General features: G+C 38.6%; 1 protein-coding gene across 1 annotated transcript; it reads right to left on the reverse strand.

Annotated features, from left to right (window-relative positions):
• Positions 1-9,162: 9,162 nt before the first annotated feature.
• On the reverse strand, positions 9,163-22,426 carry LOC126995282 (uncharacterized). Its single transcript, XM_050854771.1, has 8 exons — positions 22,045-22,426; positions 20,207-20,340; positions 19,977-20,012; positions 19,694-19,777; positions 18,456-18,695; positions 17,158-17,217; positions 15,758-15,912; positions 9,163-9,219 (listed from the first exon to the last, which is right to left on the reverse strand). Exons 1-8 carry the CDS (start codon positions 22,143-22,145, stop codon positions 9,163-9,165), a joined length of 867 nt encoding a protein of 288 aa, XP_050710728.1. The 5' UTR covers positions 22,146-22,426.
• Positions 22,427-23,059: the final 633 nt, after the last annotated feature.

Genomic DNA, 23,059 nt, shown 5'->3' on the forward strand with positions numbered 1-23,059 from the left:
ATTACTACTACTACTACTACTAGTACTAGCGCTAGTACTACTACTACTACTACTAGTACTAGCGCTAGTACTACTACTACTACTACTACTACTACTACTTATACTACTACTATTACTTTTTTTTTTTAACTACTACGTCCTCCATCTATTAGAGTTGCGTTGTGAGCGGTATATCCTCTCATTTCCTTTCACAAAGCAATTCATTGGCCCCACCCCGCCAATGACTGTGGCCGACAACCATCTTTATTTAATATTACAAACCTTACTAAACATATTATTTTTAAGCTAACAGAGCTTGTGGTTAATACGCCAATCAACCACCGTCGCCTCAAAGTCCAGGTCGGCAATGCGGGCGGTTTTGGGTGCAGGTGACCTGGTTCCTTTCAGGCAGACCAAGGCTGACCTCAGGAGGGAGAAGGACAGCCTGCATCTCATCCAGGCGACTACATTGCTTCTTGACTGCTGTTTCTTATCCGCCAATGTTTCGGCGAGTCTTGCGTAGAAACTCTGCGCCCTTGGTCCCATCCCTCCTGCCGTCGTGAATACTACCGGGGTGAAGGAGCCCTGGTCCACATTCTGTATTCTTTCTTCATATGCTATGTTCTCTTGTTCGTTTCTTCTGTGGGCTGCATCAAGGGTAAGGTCTCTGTGGCAATGGGCCATGGGATCAAAGATCCTTATGTCAAAATATGCCCTTTGTCCACGAGTCCAAAACCCTCTGGCGCTAACATCCACTCGTGCTTCGTTCGAAACATTAGCGGTGCGTCTGGCGAGGTGTTCGCCTTGCAGAGGGAGCAGCATGGGTTCCACAGTCACGTCGTGGCAGACTTCTTTCAGCATCTGAGCTGTTACGTCTCTTACTTCATCATGTCTCATGCAGACGAAACCTCCTCTCTTGCATATCATGGCATGATTTTCGTTGAAGGGTGAGCCACAGTTACACATGTTTGGGAGCCCATCCACTGGCCAGCCATACCTGAATGCAAGGGCATCAGTGAATTATTGTTTGTTTAAGTTGAAGCCTTTTGCCCTGATAGGTAGTGTGGTTAGCCAGTTTGAAGCTCCCACTTCCTGTGCAATATCTGTCCTCCTCCTTGTGTCTTCTGGGAGTTCTCTCATTAGGTCACTCAGAGTGTCTCTCTGTTTTTCTTATCTGTTTATGGAGATTTCATTCCTTAGTGACCTAATATCTTGAGGGTTGTCTTCTCCCCTTTCATTTTGATTGGTAATATATCCGGTCAAGGAGGCTGTGATTCGGATTGAGTTCCCGAATTCAGACTCAGCCAGATTTTGCGGGTTGGTGATGCCGAGCCCATCCATTCTTGGCGGCAACTCTAGCAATCTTCTCTCCTGGTCACTGGGACATCTCCCATTTGCTATCGCCGGTATGAAGGTGTTTCTGATAGCATCTTCCAGAGGTTTTAGTAACGGAGCAACATCAGGAACTGTCCTCATGAGGTAGTTCCATTTATGCTTGACACCGTACGTAAATGCTGCGTAGGCTGCCTGCGGTTCTGTTTTGGCGATCTCGCTCAGCCTCTGCAGTTCGGACTCCCAGCGCTTTACAGCTGTTTTCACATATTCGGTTCTGTATTCAGCTGTTCCAATGACTGCCCCGAGGTGTCTTTCGCCAGTCACTAACAGTTTCACGCTACTGCCCTGGAATGCTGTTTTGGCCCGATCGTATGCCTCTGGTTTTACAATCACCACAGACTTCGTGGCGTTGGGACGGTACCCTATTTTAGGGCCGTGTTCATTGACGAGGTCCCACCATTTCCTGAGGTCTGCAGACTTTCCTACCCCGGTGAGGTCATCCGCATACGCCACCTGTTTGACGTTGGTGTTTTCATGGCGGATGATGTCCTGCAGCTTCATCATTCCCAGGGCAAACATTGCCATGGCTACTGGGTCCCCCTGGGTGGTGCCCTCTGAGGATTGTATGGCCACCGGGTCTCCAAGTCGTTGATCATTATGACTGCTGATGAACAGTCTGGCAGGTTCCTTGTATGTATTTTCAATATATTGGGCGTATATAGGGCACTTGATTTTGATGTTGTGCAGTGCTGTTTCCCTATTGATGTTGTTGAACGCATTTGCACCGTCCACCATCAGCACCGCCTCGCATTCTGGGTCTTCGACATTTTCTTGACGGCGTGAATGGCAGCTTCACACCCAGCCTGCTGACCCGCACACACTTGGAGGTTTCCCACCGCCTTCCTCACGTCGTCCTTCACCACCTCCATGACATCCTTGCCTATGACCCTATGCCTATGATACTACTATTACTAGTGCTGCTACTACTACTACCACTACTACACCATGAATTACAAGGTAACCAAATTCCTAGTCATACCAATCGTAAACTAAAAGCAAAACGAAAGCGGTAAGTAATAATAGGTCACTGGAAGATAAGACGCAATGTTTTGTTTTTCTAGTCATTCCATAGAGTAAGGCCAGGACAAAGAAATAAAAAAAGCTTGCAGACTGATAAGATGAAAGAAAAACTTGGGAAGAAAATTTATCACCTCTTAAGACTGTCACATCACTCTCTTCTTCTCCCCCCCCCCCCTTGATCACAGCTCCCCTTCACCCCCTCACTCTTCCCCTAGGCTCCAAACTTCCTGTTCTTAATCTCATCCTTCTCAGTTCCCCTCCTGTTCTTCTTTTTCCAATCCTTATCCAGTCATTTTTTCTCCTCTCTCCATCCCCTCTCTCTTAAACTTGATTTCCACACCTTCCTCCCTCTCTCCTTCCACGCCTCAAATATCTGCCTCTTCCCTTCCATTCCTCTCCATTCGCTTTTCTTTCCTCGTCTCCTCTTTCCCTCTCCTCTCCTTCCGCTTCAACTTTTACTCACTAGTAAGGATGGTCCAATTGAGGGCTAATATGAAAACCAAGAGACAAAATACACCCACTCCCCCACGCGCCCACCCGCACACACACACACACACACACACACACACAAACACACATTATACACACATACCTATCCATACCGAAACACACACACACACACACACATATACATGCATGCAAGCATATACACACACACACACACACACACACACACACACACACACACACACACACACACACACACACACACACACACACACACACACGCTATTTGTGGATACATGGATAAAAAATATCGGTTGCATATAAAAAAAAAGATTGAAATCTTTCATATTTTCTCTTTTTCCATTTCTGACCTCCTTCTCCTCCTCCTCCAAAAAGAAACCGAAGCGTTCGGGAAGAAAATTCGACATCTTCCACCTGGGTGACGGGAGCTTTCAAATGAAAAATGGCAGTTCTTTATAGATTTTTGTTTACTTCTTTTAAAAATAATTATTATTTATGTTTCTTTTTATTACCGTGATACCCATCATTATCATCATTATCATCGTCATCATTATTATTATTATTATTTCATCACCATCATAATAATAACAAAAATAATAATATATAGTAATTATAACCATTAGTATACACAATTAGCCGATCTAGAAAGTAAATATATAGTACAATTGTTTTAAAAGTAGTAGTAGTAGTAATAGTAGTAGTAGTATTAATAGTAGTAGTAGTAGTAATAGTAGTAGTAGTATAAGTTGTAGTAGTAGTGGTAAAGGTGGAAGTGGTAGTAGTAGTAATAGTAGAAGTAGTAGTGGTAGTAGTAGTAGTAGTAGTAGTAGTAGTAGTAGTAGTAGTAGTGGTGGTGGTGGTAGCACTTGTAGCAGTAGCAACACACGGATGCGCTGACGCAACAAGCAAAGGAATAAAATGTTGAGTTTCATTAAAAAAAAAAAAAAAATCATCATTCATGAATAAAGAGGTAATACTTCCACTGTACAATAGTTTAGTCAGCCCTCATTTAGAATACGCGGTATTGTTATGGTCTCCCCACCACGCAAAGGACATTTCAAAATTTGAGTATGTGCAACGTAGGGCAACAGCGGCTGACCACCGCCCGTTACCCGCTGTCTTCTCTCCCTCTCCTCTGCGTTGCTCGCCCTTTTCATTGCATCATCATTCATCCCGGAAAGGTGTGGTTTCCGGTTGATGACTGCTGATGAAAGTCATCATTTGCTGATCCTTGCTGATCTAGCGTCAGCTCATCACGGTTTCTCACGGCCAAAAGCACGACGTGTTGTTAAACATCCTGTTGTGCGACACCGACCGGGTGTCGGAACAAATACAGTCATACATTCATATACATATGACGATATATATATATATATATATATATATATATATATATATATATATATATATATATATATATATATATATATATATATATATATATATTACAGAGATGACCTCTTCCTTGCCCAACAAACCTTGCGAAGAAAGGCTCTCATCCCTTAAGAAGCGCATATAGAGAAAGCAGGTTTACCCGCGCGGCCTACCAGCACAGACACGCTCGAAGAATTCTTATACCATTGAAGCAGGTATAAGCGTTAACAAATAATGCGAGCTCGAACAGGTTGGAGCCTGCCAGCTCTAACCCGTTCGAGCCTGCCAGCTCCAACCCGTTCGAGCCTGCTTTTTCTGTCAACGATTATACCTGTTTCAATGGTACAATTCTCTTCGCGCGGGTCGGCACTGGTAGCCCGCACGGGTAAACCCAAGGCAAGTATAGAGAAGGTATCGTCATACAGGCGAGAGGAAATCACTCGTTAGCAAATCCTATAGCCTTCACGCTTGGCCACGCCCAATCCTCGTTGTCTGCCCAAACCGACGACTTCACACACCTCACTCCCACCCTGTTTCCTGACCCCAACATTCATTTTTACGAAAACATGAGACCACGATCATCCTGAGAAAATTCTGCATAACACTAGCATAAAATTGTAACAACAATGTAAAATTACACATACGAAAATCAGAGTTAAGTGAACTATGGAGTAAACATTTCCTTGGACTTATTTCCCTTCAACTCCTTAGTACTCAGCCGGTTTTCGTCGCATCACTTTTACAAGCACAGATGCTTTTCTGCTTCTGATGGTGTGTGGTAGGCCAGATGTAAAAAAAAATAAAAAAAAAAATAAATAAAAAAGTGTCCCTCGCCGCGTGGGTCGGGGCCGGTTATCCACGTCTTTTGAGAACACCTTCCAGCGCGGGTAATGCTGGGATCACACATCCGCGATTTCGTTCTGCGACGGTTGGCGATTTTGAACATTTCCGAAATCGGCATATACCCTCGACATCGTAGCGACGTCCGTGCGATTAGTCTGCAATAGTCGCGCGATAAAGTTCGTGCGACTTGCAAGTGCTGGCCCGTCGCGCGAATATTTTGAAATGTTCAAAAAGTTCGCAGAAAGTCTGCGATATTGGCCAAATCGCACGATTATTCGCACGGTTAAGCGAGAGACCATCGCTAGTAACAGGTCTCCTCACTTTACCTCCACTGCGCAGCCTGTGACGTCAGCTGGCTGTGAGACAGTGAGGAAGACGGGGAACTATTCTATATTCCCCGTTCTCTCTCTCTCTCTCTCTCTCTCTCTCTCTCTCTCTCTCTCTCTCTCTCTCTCTCAAGAATACCCCATATTTGCCCCCAGATGTTGATGCTGTCATTATTATTATTAGTAGTAGTATTGTGTGTGTGGTGTGTGTTCACTCACAAACGCAAATGTACGCATAACAGCTGTAATATTTTGTATATCTCCCTACTTCATATTTTTTCTATATGTAATTCTTATAATGTGCTTTGTCAATGACTATGAGTAGATACCTTCTACTCCATTCTTATTACTAGCTTACATGTGTGTGTGTGTGTGTGTGTGTGTGTGTGTGTGTGTGTGTGTGAGAGAGAGAGAAACTGGGAGCGACTGCCAGCTAGCTGTTACTACACGGAGGTTGGAAGAGCGACTGACCCCATCGGCCCCGCTGAACCTACCCTCGAACAGCCTGGTGACGTGAGTGCGCCAGCATCTGCGAAAATACGTCGGAAATGAGGAGACCTGGTACTGTAGATCTTGGTCAAACGCAAGGGGGTCGCGATGTATGCGAGCGTTATATGCGAGCGACTTTGTACATCGTGCGTATGGCAGCGACGCTGCTTCAGAAAGCGAGATGGCAGCGAACGAGCGAGAGGGTGTGAAAAACCGTTGGCCAGCGACCACTCGCTCGCACTCACACTGTCCTGCCACACGCCGCTACTCTGCCCGCCTGCAAAATAATAGCCTAATATTCATGAATTTATAATAATAACATATTATTGTTAACTGCTAAATAATAGCTTAGTATTCATGAATGGAAAATAATAGAATAGTATTCCTAAATGCAAGAATAATACCCTAGTGTTCATATATGCAAAATAATAGAATATAATTCCTAACTGCTAATTAATAGCTTAGTGTTCATGAATACAAAATAATAGAATAATATTCCTAAATGCAAAATAATAGCCTGGTTTAACAAAATGCAAATTTATAAGCTAGTGTGCACAGTAAAATTATTAGCTAGAGTACACAATAACATTATAATGTATTTATTTTGACTACTTCATTAGCTTGTTAGCAAGTTATTACAGACTGTAAAACTCTTTCTACTTAAAACTTATTACAGAAGTTGTAGATATGGTATAACATGCAGAAAACCTTACATACTACGAATAAAATCCAATATTCCTCAAAACAACTTACTTCGTTCCCAGGAGATCACGACCCCCAGGTTAAGAACTGCTGAATTAGGAGCAAGAAACAATATATATATATATATATATATATATATATATATATATATATATATATATATATATATATATATATATATATATATATATATATATATATATATATCTATATGTGTGTGTGTGTGTGTGTGTGTATGTGGTGTGTGGAGGATGGATGGTAGAGAGAGCGCGATGTTGCCCGCCTATTATGGTTCGTACATTAACGCGCCCTCGACGTTTTCTCGACCATGCGTGACGAGGGGCGGTCGCACATAGTCACCAGGCCCTGCGTTCATCGCAAACCATCACAACGGGTTTTATTTTCAAAATTGGGCTCCTCTGGGTACAGTCGCGCGCATTCACGCACGATTCACTTCGACGTCCCCTCGCCTGTCGCTCTCGTGTGCGTATAGGCGAGCGACCCTCCCTCGCCATGTTGTTGTGAGTTGAAACAGATGCAAACTCGCAGAGACAATGGCGATGCTCCCACGATTTCGTGCATTTTCAAAATCGCCAACCGTCGCAGAGCGAAATCGCAGATGTGTGATCCCAGCCAAGATCTATAGTAACAGGTCTCCTCACTTTACCTCCACTGCGCAGCCTGTGACGTCAGCTGGCTGTGAGACAGTGAGGAAGACGGGGAACTATTCTATATTCCCCGTTCTCTCTCTCTCTCTCTCTCTCTCTCTCTCTCTCTCTCTCTCTCTCTCTCTCTCTCTCTCTCTCTCTCTCTCACGAATACCCCATATGTGCCCCCAGATGTTGCTGCTGTCATTATTATTAGTAGAAGTAGTATTGTGTGTGGTGTGTGTTCTCACCACAAACGCAAATGTACGCATAACAGCTGTAATATTTTGTATATCTCCCTACTTCATATTTTTTCTATATGTAATTCTTATAATATGCTTTGTCAATGACTATGAGTAGATACCCTCTACTCCATTCTTATTACTAGCTTACATGTGTGTGTGTGTGTGTGTGTGTGTGTGTGTGTGTGTGTGTGAGAGAGAGAGAGAGAAACTGGGAGCGACTGCCAGCTAGCTGTTACTACACGGAGGTTGGAAGAGCGACTGACCCCATCGGCAGGGTTGCCAGGTTGGCGTTTTTTGCGCCAAATTCTGCCTTTTTGGCATATTTTTATTGTGTTTGGCAGGAAAATTTATTGTTTGGCATTTTTCATAATTTGGCATATTGTTTGGCGTTTTTTTTCCCCCTTGATATGAAACTGTTACTTTGAAGCAAAGACCATTCTTTTACTAGCATAAAGTTGCAAGTCAGTTTTTTCTATGGTGACTCCTAAAATATATACCGTACTCTTTGCACGGTGGAAGTAAGAGAACGGGCCCAATTTGAAAACCTTAAAACAATAACAGTCTCAGCTGACGCTGCGTTCAGGTAAGTTATCTATACGTACTGCTGAAGGAATTACGGTTCTATTGATGTATATGTTGGCCATGTAGAGTGATGGAGGTTTGTTTAACGCCTTTGTAATATGAATGAATACATTCTAATGGCCAATACTTGTTTTTTTTTTAGGTATATTTCCCGATCTGAATCTTCCTATGATTTGATGCTGAGTGACTGACGAGCTATCTCAAGCTTCCCAACTTCCCAAGGTGCGGATGAGATCAGGCTACTACCTTTTTTGCACGACTAATAGTGAAGCAGGTACAACATTATGTCTACTAAATGGAAGACTTCATATGACACGTCCAGGAGATTTAAAGATGAGTGGGAAAGACAGTTCATGTGGGTAAAAGAGTCTAGTGATGGATCTGGAGAGGCTTATTGCAAGGTTTGTCATTGTAATTTAGTACCAAGACTTTCTTCCCTCCAAAATCATGAAAAATCGGGAAAACACCAAAAGAAACAGAGTGTAGTATCTTTTACGAGTACTTCTTTCTTTAAAGCCAGTTCAAGTGTTTCTGATGAAGTAAAACGCGCAGAGTTGGAGATAGCAACTGCCATGTGCTGTCACTGTTCTACTGTGTCGGTTGATCATATTGGTGAGATGATTAAACGAAGTGGAAAGGGAAGTACTCTTGGTAAAATAAGTATTCATCGCACAAAGTGTAGCAAATTACTGACTGAGGTTATTTCCCCTGGTTATGTGGATGAGTTGGCATCGGATGTTTTGGGGCAAAAGTTTGCTATTCTTGTTGATGAATCAACTGATGTTTCATCAGCAAAGTTACTTTGTATTGTTATCAGGTACTTCAGCAGATCAGAGAAAAGAAAAGTGACAGAATTTGTTGAAATAGTTCAGGTAAGTGAAGCTACAGGTGAGTCATTGTTCCAAGCAATTAAAAATTCAATTGAAAAGCTTGGATTGACACTGAAAGACTGTATAGGATATGCTAGTGATGGAGCATCAGTCATGACTGGCACTCACAATTCAGTGTGGAGCAGAATTCATAAGGAATCTCCTAATTGTATCCAGACGAAATGCATTTGTCATTCCTTGGCTTTGTGTGTTCAGGCAGCATTTAGTAAACTTCCCGCAAGCCTTGGATTTCTGTTGGCAGAGATTCCAAAATGGTTCTCTAAAAGTGCCATAAGAAGGGAAGCCTTTAGTACACTTTTCAAAATAATGGATCCTTGTGAGGAAAGGAAAGGAACACCATTGCCATTCCAACAAGCATCTGCCACTAGGTGGTTGGTAAGAGGTAAAGTAATGAACAACATTCTGTCCAACTGGGAGGAGCTGAAAGCTTATTTCATTTGTGCAGAAAAACAATCAACACATGACTGTAGATACAAAGCTAAAGTTCTTTATGATATGCTCAGTGATCATTGTAATTTTCTTTATCTGCAGTGCCTCACACCAATAATTGCTGAGTTTGAAAAAGTGAATGCATATTTTCAAGCAACAAATGTAGATCCACAAAATTTAGATGAGGAGTTAAAATGTCATCATCAAAGCTTAGTTACAAGAATTAAAAACTACAAAGGGGAGACCTTGCCAATGGATCTAGTTGACTCTGGAGCTAGATTTGCTCTTGAGGCACAAAGTTTTTTAGAAAAATTTCCTCAATATGAAGAAAAAATTCAACAAGTGAAAGTAGATTGCCTTTCTTTCATCAATGAGGCAGTACTCCAGTTAGAAAAGCGACTTCCTCCCACTCGAGATACATTTAAGAAACTGTCAGCATTGAGCCCAGTTAATGTTCTTAGTCAGATACAGAGAGCAAAATTTAAAGATCTACCTTTCCCACATTTGATTGAAAACAACTTCATTAAAATTGAGGAACAATACAGGAAAATTTTGCATGTGAACTGGGCTGAGGAAGCTATGTTCAGTGGTACAATTCCAGAAGACACTGCAGCCTTTTGGGTTGGTGTAGGTTCAAAAAAGGTAGCAGGCTCCCATCCCTTCACAGAAATCTCTGAGTATGCACTTTCATGCTTGGTTACTCCTGTCAGCAATGCTGTAGTTGAGCGGGTCTTCTCGCATGTGACTTATGTCAAGAATAAATTAAGGAACAGGATGGGAGTGAGAATGTTAGATGCAATTATCCGCATCCGGACTCATCTACATTTTAGAGGGAAATGTTGTAAAGATTTTGTACCTAATCAAAAGATGCTGCAACTCTTCTCCACCAAAAACATGTATGAAGGGACCAGTTCAGCAAACATTTGTGAATCCGATGATGCATTTGAATATATTTAGAGCCCCAGCAGAGTTGGTAATCTTGGTATCTAACCAAAGGATATATTTTCAAGGAAATATTTATATAAAAGATATATTTATTTTATAGGATATATTTATTCTGTAATCTGTGAATTACAGAGATTTTTCAGAAACTGAGTTTTTTTTTTTTTTTTATTTCAAGGAAATGTTTATATAAAGGATATATTTATTTTAAAGGATATATTTATTTAACACATTACAAACATTTTTCAGAAACTGAGTCCAGTCTACAAGACTACAATATAATATGTTTCAGCCGATGGTGGTTTATTAAGGTATCTGTGGAATTCAAGTGATGTTACATCACTTGAATTCCACAGATACCTTAATAGCTAATCTCACATGATACATCAGTGATGTATCATGTGAGATTAGCTATTTGTATTGGCTACAGTGGCTTATAACGTTCAGTTATATTTTAATAGGATTTTAGTTACTCATCATGTAACACATGTAAAGCCATGAAAATAGATAAAAGTTTGGCATATTTTTCGGCATATTAAAAATGAGTTTGGCATTTTTTGGCATATTTTTTTCCATAACTTGGCATCTTTTTAGCCAGAAAACCTGGCAACCCTGCCCATCGGCCCCGCTGAACCCAGGGCCGAGAGAATACAGGGTCCGCGCAAGGAGCCACCAAAAACTCCACCGGGCCGCGCAGGTCGTGACGTCACAGGGTGCGTGCAGGGAAGAGTCCAAAGAGACTATACACGAAGAGATAGTGGTATGTGGTAATTCCTCGGGCGTGCGGAAGTAGCGCCATCTATTGCAGCCCACCAAAAACGTCATTTTTCAGGGGTAGCTTTACTATTTTTAAAGTACCTGCCACAGCACCCTACCCTGCCTTTATTTGTTATTTTCATTATTGTAAAATGATTTACGAATGGGGTAAAGAAAAATATATTTGCTCTTATGTTTTATTAATATTATTTACACTATATCAATTTGTTATTTTGGGAAAATATAATGTGTAGAAAGCATTTATATATATATATATATATATATATATATATATATATATATATATATATATATATATATATATATATATATATATATATATATATATATATATATATATATATATATATATATATATATATATATATATATATATATATATATATATATATATATATATATATATATATATATATAGTGTACGTGTGTGTGTAGCAAATATATCCAGTGCTTCAAATACAAGCAAAGCATACAACATTCTATGATTACTACAATGCCTTTGCAACATGCTCTTAGCTGAGTAAAAATATCATACTGCCACATAATGGCAAGCAGCATTGTGCACTGTTTGGCAGGGCAGATAACAAAAGCTAAGCATTACAACTGAAATAAACAATGGCAGACACCCAAAGCTTGTTAACTGGACATGATCTGATTTATAACTGAAATAAACAATGGCAGACACCCAAAGCTTGTTAACTGAACATGATCTGATTTATAACTGAAATAAACAATGGCAGACACCCAAAGCTTGTTAACTGAACATGATCTGATTTATAACAGGCAAAATCTACTATGGTGTATTACATGCAATAACAACTGTATAAAAGTTGCAAGGCACATCAATATAAAAGCATCATAAGGCATGCTGACATACATGATGGAGGATATCAAGAAGGTAACACATGAGTTGTCTTAAATGGAATGCAATAACTTGGTGGTCCTGGGAGACAGCTGGGCATGGAAGTAAAAATGGAATGTAGGACACAGTATGATCTCACAAGCTCTGACCTTGGCATCAGCCAGTGTCCTGAAGATATTAAGCTCAGTAGGCACAACTATGCAGTGGAGGCACATATTATGATGAAAGCAAATGAGACAAAAACCGGCAACTAATAGTGTAAGAAAATAGCAGGAAAGTTATGCTGCAGTATGTGACATACCAAATTACAGGGCAGAGAGTGATTTGTTTTTCAAGGGCTACATCAGTAAACAAGTAGCATTTATTGCAGGAACAGTAAAACAATATTTGTTTTTTAGCACACATTAAAGTTGGATGTAACAAAATCATTTGAAATGAAACTCCTTAAACTAGCCAATTCAACAAACCACTCTGTCTCCCCCCAAAAATAAGCATTATTTTTCACAAGGTTTACAAGGCATTAGTCAAGAATATCAACTGGCATTATATTTTGTCAGAAAAAAAATAAATAAATAAATAAATAAATAAATATATAAATAAATAAATAAATAAATAAATAAATAAATAAATAAATATATATATATATATATATATATATATATATATATATATATATATATATATATATATATATATATATATATATATATATATATATATATATATATATATATATATATATAAAAATTTATATATATATTTATATATATACCTATGTGATTATATCATATAAAGCAGAAAAAATCATAACATGCTATAGTACAAACACGATTACTCCTGGACGCCACATCAATGATGCCAGCCATGTGATGAAATTATATGCTGTATTTCACATCATGAAACCCATGCAGCCAAGTGTCACTGCAGCACATATTAGGTAAGGCAGACACCAAAAGCTTGTTACCTGAACAAGATAAATTATAACAGGCAAAATCCACAATAAAGCATTGCATACTGTTTGGCAGGGCAGAGAACAAAAGTTTCCAAGCATTACACCTGAAATAAACAATGGCAGACATCCAAAGCTTGTGAGCTGAACAAGATCTGATTTATAACAGGCAAAACCAGCAATGGTGCGTTACATGCAATATCTGGCAGGGCAGATAAATAATTCCTTGCATTACAACTGGAAAGAAAGTGGCAGACATCCAAAGCTTTGTTAAATGAACAAGATCTGACTTATAACAGGCAAAACCAGCAATGGTGCATTACATGCAATATCTGGCAGGGCAGATAAATAATTCCTTGCATTACAACTGGAAAGAAAGTGGCAGACATCCAAAGCTTTGTTAAATGAACAAGATCTGACTTATAACAGGCAAAACCAACAATGGTGTATTATTTGCAATATTTAGCAAAGTATATGAAAAAAATTTCTTGGCATAACAAAAGCAACACCAAATAATGGCAAACATCCAAAGAGTGGTGGCATGGTGATAATTTCTGAAAACAAAATAACATCAAAATCAATTAATAAATTTATTATACCAATTAATACCAAAAACATTTGTTCAACATGCTGCAAGAAATTAGGGAGCAGACCTCATGCACATGCAGGATAGATTTTCAGCTTCAGAGATAGGCAAAGCAGGCAATATATGATTATTATGTTGCAATAGACAATGAAAAAGCATTGATGCATTAAGCTAGAAAAAAATCACTTGAAGAAAACATAAGGCACAAAAACCCATCCCCAGCTGGCGTACATGCACACCATTCTGTTACAATCATGCACACTATCAATCCTGAAGACTGAAATATTATGCTGTAAAAGAAACTTATAAATATCATGAGTAAATTTATATCCCTAATTATTGTTATTACTAATGCTGCAATTTAATTAATTTCCTATTTTTTTTCATTTTGGGATGGGTCTGCTCCCTATTCCTCCATTTTAGTTTGTAGTATATCCTTAATTTTATGTAGATGAGGTGAATGTTTTCAGTTAGCTGGGTGGAACACAGGTGCAGAGGACTTAGAAATTCATGATTATTTAATTTAGACAAGAGCATTTGGGAGACTCTAGTGCCCAACATTGCCTTCTCCAGTGTTGCCTGGAGAATGGCTTCAACTTCATGAAAGTGTTTAAAAACACTATCACTGGGCACAGAGAGTCCCCCAAATGGAATATCTGGATTGTTAGAAAAGGCTTTAAAATAACAAAATAAATTTATGTTGTCAAGTTGTTGTTTTACATCCAACAGATGCTCCCTGCAATGTTGACAATTATGTTTTTTCAAAAAATTTTTACAAGTCCAGCCAACTACATAAAACAAAGCATTGACCTCAGCAGGTGGCATGCTTGCTACTGACTCCTCATTGTCCGAGTCAGTATCTGAAGGGGGCAAATCTGCATCACAGTTTGAGGTTACGTCAAGGAAGTATGACTCATCCGCCTCACAGTTACTTGTCTGGGGAACTTGTGAATAATAATTGGTCATTACTGACTTGAGGCCCTTCATAAAATTGGCAGTGGGATGGTCACAGTTCCCAAATCTAACCCTCAGTCTGGCAAACAGATTTTCAAGACAGTCCTGATTTAATCGCCGAGTGAGGAGGTACTTTACTTGATAACTCTGCAGATCTTGCCACAGAGCATCAAGTGCTGTCAAGTTGATGAGCCAGCCATTTACACAGTGAATGCGTACATGAGGTGGAGCACAGACCTTTAATGACAACAAGTAATCTTTAGTCTCTTTTATGATTTTCATATGACATGAATTTGAAGTAATGGCAGTAAGGGCATCTTTATAATTATAAATGGATGAACTATTGAAACAATCAAACAAAATGTCCACCTTATCTATGAATTCTGCAGTATAGATGGCTTTCTGTGGTAGCATTCCTGATGTTGAATGAACGAAAATTCCTGCCGCCACAGTATGACTCATCACTTGGGCAGCAAGATTGACACGCATTTTGAAAAGCCTTCACCACATATGTTTGCTGCTCAATTTAGGAGCAAGTCTAATACTTTGTTGCTGATCTTTTTCAAAAAACTTTTTTATGTGATCCCATGAAATTTTATTTTCTCCAATTTTAATATCATATTTGAGAAGTGTGTTCCTCAGGCTTTTCAAAAGATGTGGAGAATCAAAATAAAAGTGAACCTTCTCACCATCGACTGTAAAGGAAGGATTTTCAGTTGTCATGCCAAGAGTCTGGAACAAGGAACGATGCACTCCTCTTGATCACAAACTGTAAACATAACTCTGTGTCCCGTGTCCTTGACTTTTTATTGCTGTTTCATACAGTTCCCTCATATTACAAGTTTTTATACTTCCCGAATTAAAGAAACATCCTAAAACAAGTTTCTATTTTTTCAATAAGCCCTTAACCATGAACACGAGTGCATAATTTACTGGTTGCAAACTCTTCCCATGCTCTCCGAAATCCTCCCTTCCTGTGATAAAATCAGAGGCTTTGTCAAAATGCAAGAATTCTTTAATACTCATGGCATCAAATGCAATTCCATAAAGTGTCTCTTCTTTTGACAAAGCCTGTGCTCTTTTCTTCAGGGCTGCCAGAGTCTATTTGCTCCACCCAACATTTACTGAAATACTCCTGAGCCATGAGCGAAGTGCTGAAACTGAAGGCAAATTAAATACTGTACTTAGAAATCAATAATCTTTTGGACTTTGATAGTATAAGGCCACAGCAAATCTCCTCTCTTGTAACCCATATCTCCTACCATGTTTAGATCATGACATCTTGCAGCATGTTGAACCTGTCCTTTGAAAAAATCCACCACTTTTGGATCTAGGAAATTGCTGGCTTTGGCCAAAAACTGCCCAGGAGTGGTAATGGCCTGAGCTTTGAGCTGCCTCACCTGCCGGCGCAGACGGCAGACCGTCTTCTGCAACAATTGCAGTTTTGATGTCTCTGAAAATGCATACACCAATATTAAAAGTTAAATTTCACAGCACTCTTCTCACAATTCTAAATAATAAAATATGTGCATGTTAATGCATTATTATTGCTATTAGGACAGTGAATCCAAGCAATGACATTTTATCTGCACGCCAGCTTAGACTGGAAAGGCTTTAGTTAGATTACCTGACAAGAGTAGTATTTCCAGATGGGGGAGAGGGTACAACTGGAGACTTGACAGAAATAATATCAAGATCTACAAGCACTGATTATCCATATACATCTCTGGTGTTCAATCTCTACTGAAACATACATCAAAATGGTGCCACACTAAAATCTAAAATTCTCTGTTTCTGCAATGTTAGTCCTACCCAAATCCTGCCTGCTGTCTAACTTTCCTTTTCACAATTATAATCCATTAAACTGGTGGTCTCCGGGATGTGCCACTTTACCCAACAAACTAATCCTTATTACTTATTAAAACCATTTGAACACTTGCATAGATCATAATTCAATTATTATCCCAGCTCTTCCACATGTCCATCCAGTGTAATGTGGGTGATGTGGAATGGTTCAGCCTCATGTCTTCCATGCATACATTAAGTTTAGAGAATAATACTGTTCCTTGTAGCTCCCATTTCCCTGATACTCACGACTATCCCTTTAAGAATAACGTATGAAGAATCACATTTTTTGGTTTCATAATACAAGGAAAAGCCTGAGTATGTGATTAAAGATGGGATATTAAATAGCAGGGATACTGACCTCATTTCTAGGGTGCTGCCATGTTTGGGAGTGAATGGTAAACATGATCACATCAGTAGCATGGACAAATGTTTGTTAGTGGCACTTCAGGGTTATGCTACCTCTTCAAAGCTTGACCAGTCATGGTTTAAAGTGGAACAGGATAAAAAAGAGACAGGCAGGTATTTGTGGACACTACTGTTACTATCAATTGCCAGCCTATGGCAAAATTAGAACCTATGCTATCAAGAACATAAGACCTATGTTCTGATCACTCACTACTGCCATAAGAATATAATAAACAGTTTAAATGTCATTCAAAATATCAACCTTTTTACATATATTTTCTTAAGATATGTACTGGTGTAAAAGTTACATATTGAACTCAATTTGTATGCAGGGATGTGAGGTATATTGTTAAGCTGTAATGTTTCCAACACATTAAATGTGGTCATAACAACACTGAACAGTAACTAGAGGATAAATTATCACTGAGCACAAGAGGTTGCTTACTGTATTTTGGTGAGCTTGATGGCCGAGTCGGGTTTCCTCCAACCCCTTCAGTTTCACACCCTGTTGAGAGGCAATTTCTCAATCACAGTGAAAAATGGATGCAAATGGTCACTAAAACTAATTATTATACTTGGCGTCACAAATTTTGGCACATAATTTAGAGAAGGACTACCAGACTTGGCGTGAATCTCTGTTGAGGTAAATGATCCCCTTCACTCATTGGGCTATATGTACATTGTTTTAATGTGCATCATTGTTACGTTAAACGATGATGATGCTGATGATGTATTATTGTCTTTTTTTGTCATTTTATAGGGCAGGACTACTAAAAGTAAGGCTATTAGCATCAACTTTCTCTCTAAATCAGCATTGCTATCAGCTATATGTACAGTTATTCTTATAACTACTCTTCCTGCTGATAATGGAGATGCATGTCAGGATTAAGCATCACATACAAGGAAAGAATTGTTATATAGGGAAACAGGGAACTTTTAGGTTCATATAATAGACAAGGTTTGTTATACACAAAAAAAATTGGATGCTTCAGATGTTAAAGATTTTGGGATATAACATCACTCCCCTCCTCCAAATTGGTTCTTTAAAGCAAGGGTTGACTATGGCTGATTATTTTTTGCGGCAGGTTTCATGACACTTCTTTTAATGCAAAGCATCTGGAAATTAATGATTATTACGAAATACGTCTCATGAGTAGCTACTAAATTTGACAGCCTGAAAGGATGCACCATCAAAGACTGTAAAGGACAAATGTATTATATACAAAATAACATGGTTCTATGAAAAAAAAAAAAAAACTATGACAATCAATATCAAATCATTTCAGGATACATAAATTAGCAGTTATATGAAGGAATTCTACAACTCTCCCGGGATGCCTAAGTTAAATAAGTGAGGGAATTTAATTTTTTCCTTTTGTTTGTGTAAAATGATGCGGACATATGCATGCCTAATGTGATGAGTATAAATTTATATGATGGTGAAATATCATCCACAAGGTAGGATGGTCCACGCTCAAATGCTGATTCAAACTATCAATCACATTTCATTAATAGCTGCAATTTCCTTGAACCAACCAAACATTCTGTGAGAAAGTACTGTTTTTAATGATTTTGTTGCAATGCTGTGGTGGTCTGTTATACAGCTTTTTCATCAAAGCAGAGGAGTTATTCCCTCTCCCTCTGCTTCAGAGGAGCATGATGGCGTGCTGCTCTTGCATGATTTTGTGGAGTTATAATTAGATTAACAACACAACAGTCAATAAAAACTAATAGTATTCATACCAAAATCAGCACATGGAGCTGGTGCAGTGCAATGGGGAGCACACTCATCAGTGTCAGGCTGCAGCTCATTATTTTCATGTGTGGCTTGGGGGACACTGAGCAGCTGTGTGTGGGGTTGGGTAATGTCACATTCCTCTGGGGGTGGCTGAGTTCTGTTCAGCTCCACCCGTGGTCTCTTTCTTGGACTCTCCTCTTCGGCTGCCACATTCTCTTGGGTATTACCGAAACCTGTGTTCGGATCTGTTGGGATGTGGTTTTGTTAGATGTGGAATAATATTCGACAGCGAAACATGGAAGGAAACGGAAGAGTATGTCCACATGGTAAAATACAGAGATGAGAATTGCCAAGTGGGTTTGTTGGTGTACCCGGGAATTAAGAGGCCAGGTGATGTTATGATCATGAAGGAAGAGTTATGGGGTATGATATGAACTGACTTCATTAGTTAAGTGATTAGAAGAGGTATATTGAAATTCTTTGGATACTGAAAAGATGTACGTATGGGGACAACTGGGTGAGAAGGGAGAGATGCAGATTTTGATGATGTATAGTTAGTTACACCAATGAACACTTAGGACATACACATTCACAAAGGCCACAACTTTGGCTGCTAGACGGAAAAGCACTAGATTTAAAGTCCTAGGACACTGAAGGGATTAATAATAAGAAAAGCAATAATAATAAATGAGTATAGCTAAATATAGTTATGATATTTTTGTTTATGTTACTATTAGTATTAGAAATTTTAAACACTAATGATATATTAATATAAATATTGATAAATCAATGAAAATTAATACCTTAATTGTATTAATACTACCACTAGTAATATTAACACTGCACCTAAAAGACTGAGCAAAACACTGAATCCGAAATAAAACGATAATTGAGCTGTCTCTGTCTGAAAGTTATGTGAAGCTTGCTCCATGCACCGTGATAGGAATGGCATGGATGTAGCCAGGTTGCTGAGATACTTATGGGCACCAACCACTTGTAAGGCACCAATTTGTGTTGGAAGCATTGGCGGCCAACATCAGAACGAGTGATTCATCATAATGCAAGATTACCAGGAAAAAACATGAAGTAAAGGATGTCAGTGACACAGACAACATTAAATTGCAAACTTGAAAATCACCAAAGTATGAAGATAAAGTAAAACAACAACAATAATAATGAGCATGGCAAAATATTAATGGCTTATTACAATGTAAAGTAATTACCATAATTAATTTTCACTAACCATAATGTGGCAGCACAATCTGTGTAGAGGAGAGTTCCAACTCCATTGGCTCCAAGTCAATGGCGGCTGCATTGTGGGATGATGCTGAGGTAAGCAAATCAATCAAAAGTAAGTGATAATGATTACAAAACTACTATTTGTTCTTATCTGTCAGGTGAATACACTCAACCCATCAAGTGTGGAAATCTAACTTTTGTTCAATGCATCAAGGTTTCTTTCACTATTGGTCTATTACCAACTCATGCATTGCATTTGGTACACAAGAAAATGTTGTGACTATTACCCGGGAACCCAGTGGGTGGTTGCTCCTCATGGCCATCTGCAAAATAGATAATGGGTATAAGTATTACATTTACTAACAAACACACACACACACACACACACATGAGAGAGAGAGAGAGAGAGAGAGAGAGAGAGAGAGAGAGAGAGAGAGAGAGAGAGAGAGAGAGAGAGAGAGAGAGAGAGAGAGATTAAGAAAGTCATAAATAAGGAGCATGCATAACTTCATCTTACCTGTGTGACGTGGGGTTGCAGTCGGCAGCAGCTGGCCCTTGCTGCCAAAATGAACCCCATCAAAGTGGTCACTACAGATGGCTTGAGTATGCTTTTGAAAGCCAATTTTCAAGGCTTTCACCCACTGGAGGCACCTGCAGTAAAAACATGGTAATTTTAACTAATTATTGTTAATCAATACAAAATGTAATGTAATGAAAGAAAGCAACAGACCTTAAAAATTTATATAATTTTTAACCCTTAGACAGCAGTGGAAATATACATAGACAGTCCTAAATTCAGTCTGTCAGTTTTGAATGGCAGAAATATAACAACACTTAGAGATTGCGGTAGGATCTATAGTAGACGATACAAAAAAATATCTACGTATTATGCAGGGTAACTATATATATATTTATGCTACGGTCCTAAGGTCGGCAATGACTATATGTATAGAGTATAGACCATTCATTTTTGGGGAGCTACTCCTCAAACACCGCTGTCTTCTAAGGGTTAATATGAAAATAATACTGGCTGCAATGCAATACCTGTTTATAATGAATGGATATGTTTGACTTTGGTACCCCTTACAAAATTTAATTTGAAACAAACTGAAAAAACAAACATATTTTACATATACTAGATTGTTTTCAAAACATTTATGATGCAATGCAGGGCAAATTTAAACAGACTGCTCTTTCCTTTGCTAGTGAAATATTTGTGTTTTGTCTTTCCATTATCATAATGTATTTAGTCCAAGGCAACTTCAAGTATACCTGTATATGTTGGGTTTAAATGAAATCATCAATCTGCATATAAAAAATAAAAAATAAAAATAAAATAAAAAAAACTGACTAATTTTGTATTGCCAAATATATACCTGTCCTTAGCAAACATTGATGAAAGGCCCCAGTAGTTAGAATGTATCTGAGTAAGGATCGAGGAGGCCTCTTGTGAATTAGCTCAGTAATAAGACGGTGTCATCTAACAGTACTTCGGCATATGAATATGAGTCAATGTCACATAATAATTTACTTCTGACTATGCATCAAGTAAAGTGCAGCTTTTCAGATTTTGATAATACTGAATGAATTGCAGCCATATCTCACACAAAGTTAATATTCACACATTATAATCTCTACATCTTGTAATTTTGAATCTTTTGACACACACACACACATATATATATATATATATATATATATATATATATATATATATATATATATATATATATATATATATATATATATATATATATATATATATATATATATATATATATATATATATGTATAGTATATTGCATTTTGGCAGCGAGGCAAGGTTAGGTAAATTTCTGAAATGTAATATGCTTCCCACTTCTTGTCACTGGCAATCAACGGCAGCGGGTCAACTCCAGCAACAGTTTGCCTTCGTCATGATTTTGTGAGGGGTTAGGGGTTTCTTCTTCCTAATTTAACTGTAATGTGAGGAGATAACTTTGGCCAAGCCTGTTCTGACCTCTTACCCAACCAGGCCTGTGGCCGGCTGCATCGATGCATTGAAAAAGTAACTTCACTGCTCAGTATAATACATAAATCGGTCCATAAATCTTTCACGTCAACATAAAAATCTAAGGGTTGAAAAAAAATCATAGACCTTTAAGATGAGGACGGTTATAAGTAGGTGCCTTGCATTATCTTGAAGAACAGTCACCCCAGTGTTGTCTGAGGGGATCTGTGGACTGCTTGAATGGCTTATGTACAATATACATTAGGTATTTCGCTTGCCTTCAGAGCACTGTTGTCTAGTTGCTCGCAGAAATTCATTATTTTGCTGAAGTTATAATCAGAATTTCCACATATAACTTCACTTACCTTCTGGCATCCTTTGGGAATAAATGGAGCTTCACACCAGGGTGTGTTCTCCGTTTCTTCCCACAAACACAGCAGGCCGCACATTTGAGATTTGGAGCCATGGCGGGTAGTTACACGAGGGGCCGGTGTGTTGATATTTGAATGACGGCAGCGTTGCCGTCGATCTGAGAAAGACGTCTGGAAGTAGCGCTATAATAATCAGTATATCAGTTAGCCCAAGATAATCTTATCCACCCACTCTTTCCCCCTACAAACCAATAAATCTATGTAAATAATTACTGGAGGAATTAAGTCAGCGTGCTGCTAAAACACTGAGGTTGAGAGAAAAAAACATGTTTTGAAAGAAAGGCAGTTGGGCTACAACCTCGGTTCATTCCTGTGTGTATACAGACAGTTAAAACACATAAAGCACATCTATCCACTGCTAACCTCCCACAAATGCAGATAAAGTAATATAACCACGGTACAATAATATAGCATTACTAACATGACATGCAGTCAGGCTATATCTACCTGATAAATATATTAAGTTCTTACTGTTCATTTTAGTATTTTCTTTCTTTGTTTTTTTATTTAAAATGGGAAATAACCAAACTGAAGAAAAAGTAGCAACATTGCTGCTTCATCCCATATAGCAACACTGCTGATGGGTACTGGGGTTAGGGGTGGGTGTCTGGAGGAGGCGCCTGGATGTAAACAACGCTGCTCCTGCGCCATCTGTTGCAACCACCACTAACCCCCAGTACCCATCAGCAGTGTTGTTACATGGGATCAAGCAGCAAATGTTGCTACTTTTTTCTTCAGTCTGTTATTTCCATTTAAAAATAAAAATAAAATAAAGGTAGATAAATATTAAAATGAACAGTAAAACTATATATACTGTATATATTTACTAGGTAGATATAGCCTGACTGCATGTCATGAGTAATGCTATTATTATATAATTATTATACCGCAATTATATTACTTTCTCTGCATGTGTGGTTAGATGTGTTTTATGTGTTTAACCTTTCTG

The sequence above is a fragment of the Eriocheir sinensis genome, chromosome 7 (assembly GCF_024679095.1).
Source record: "Eriocheir sinensis breed Jianghai 21 chromosome 7, ASM2467909v1, whole genome shotgun sequence".
Taxonomy (NCBI): domain Eukaryota; kingdom Metazoa; phylum Arthropoda; class Malacostraca; order Decapoda; family Varunidae; genus Eriocheir; species Eriocheir sinensis.

Bases quoted from the DNA above. Each gene is read 5' to 3' on its own strand.
- LOC126995282 (XM_050854771.1), bottom strand. From the start codon at position 22,145: ATGGCTCCAAATCTCAAATGTGCGGCCTGCTGTGTTTGTGGGAAGAAA. The intron at 20,013-20,206 runs GTAAGATGAAGT...TCTATTTTGCAG, and splicing joins TGCAACCCCACGTCACACAG to ATGGCCATGAGGAGCAACCA. The intron at 19,778-19,976 runs GTAATAGTCACA...TGCTTACCTCAG, and splicing joins ACCACCCACTGGGTTCCCGG to CATCATCCCACAATGCAGCC.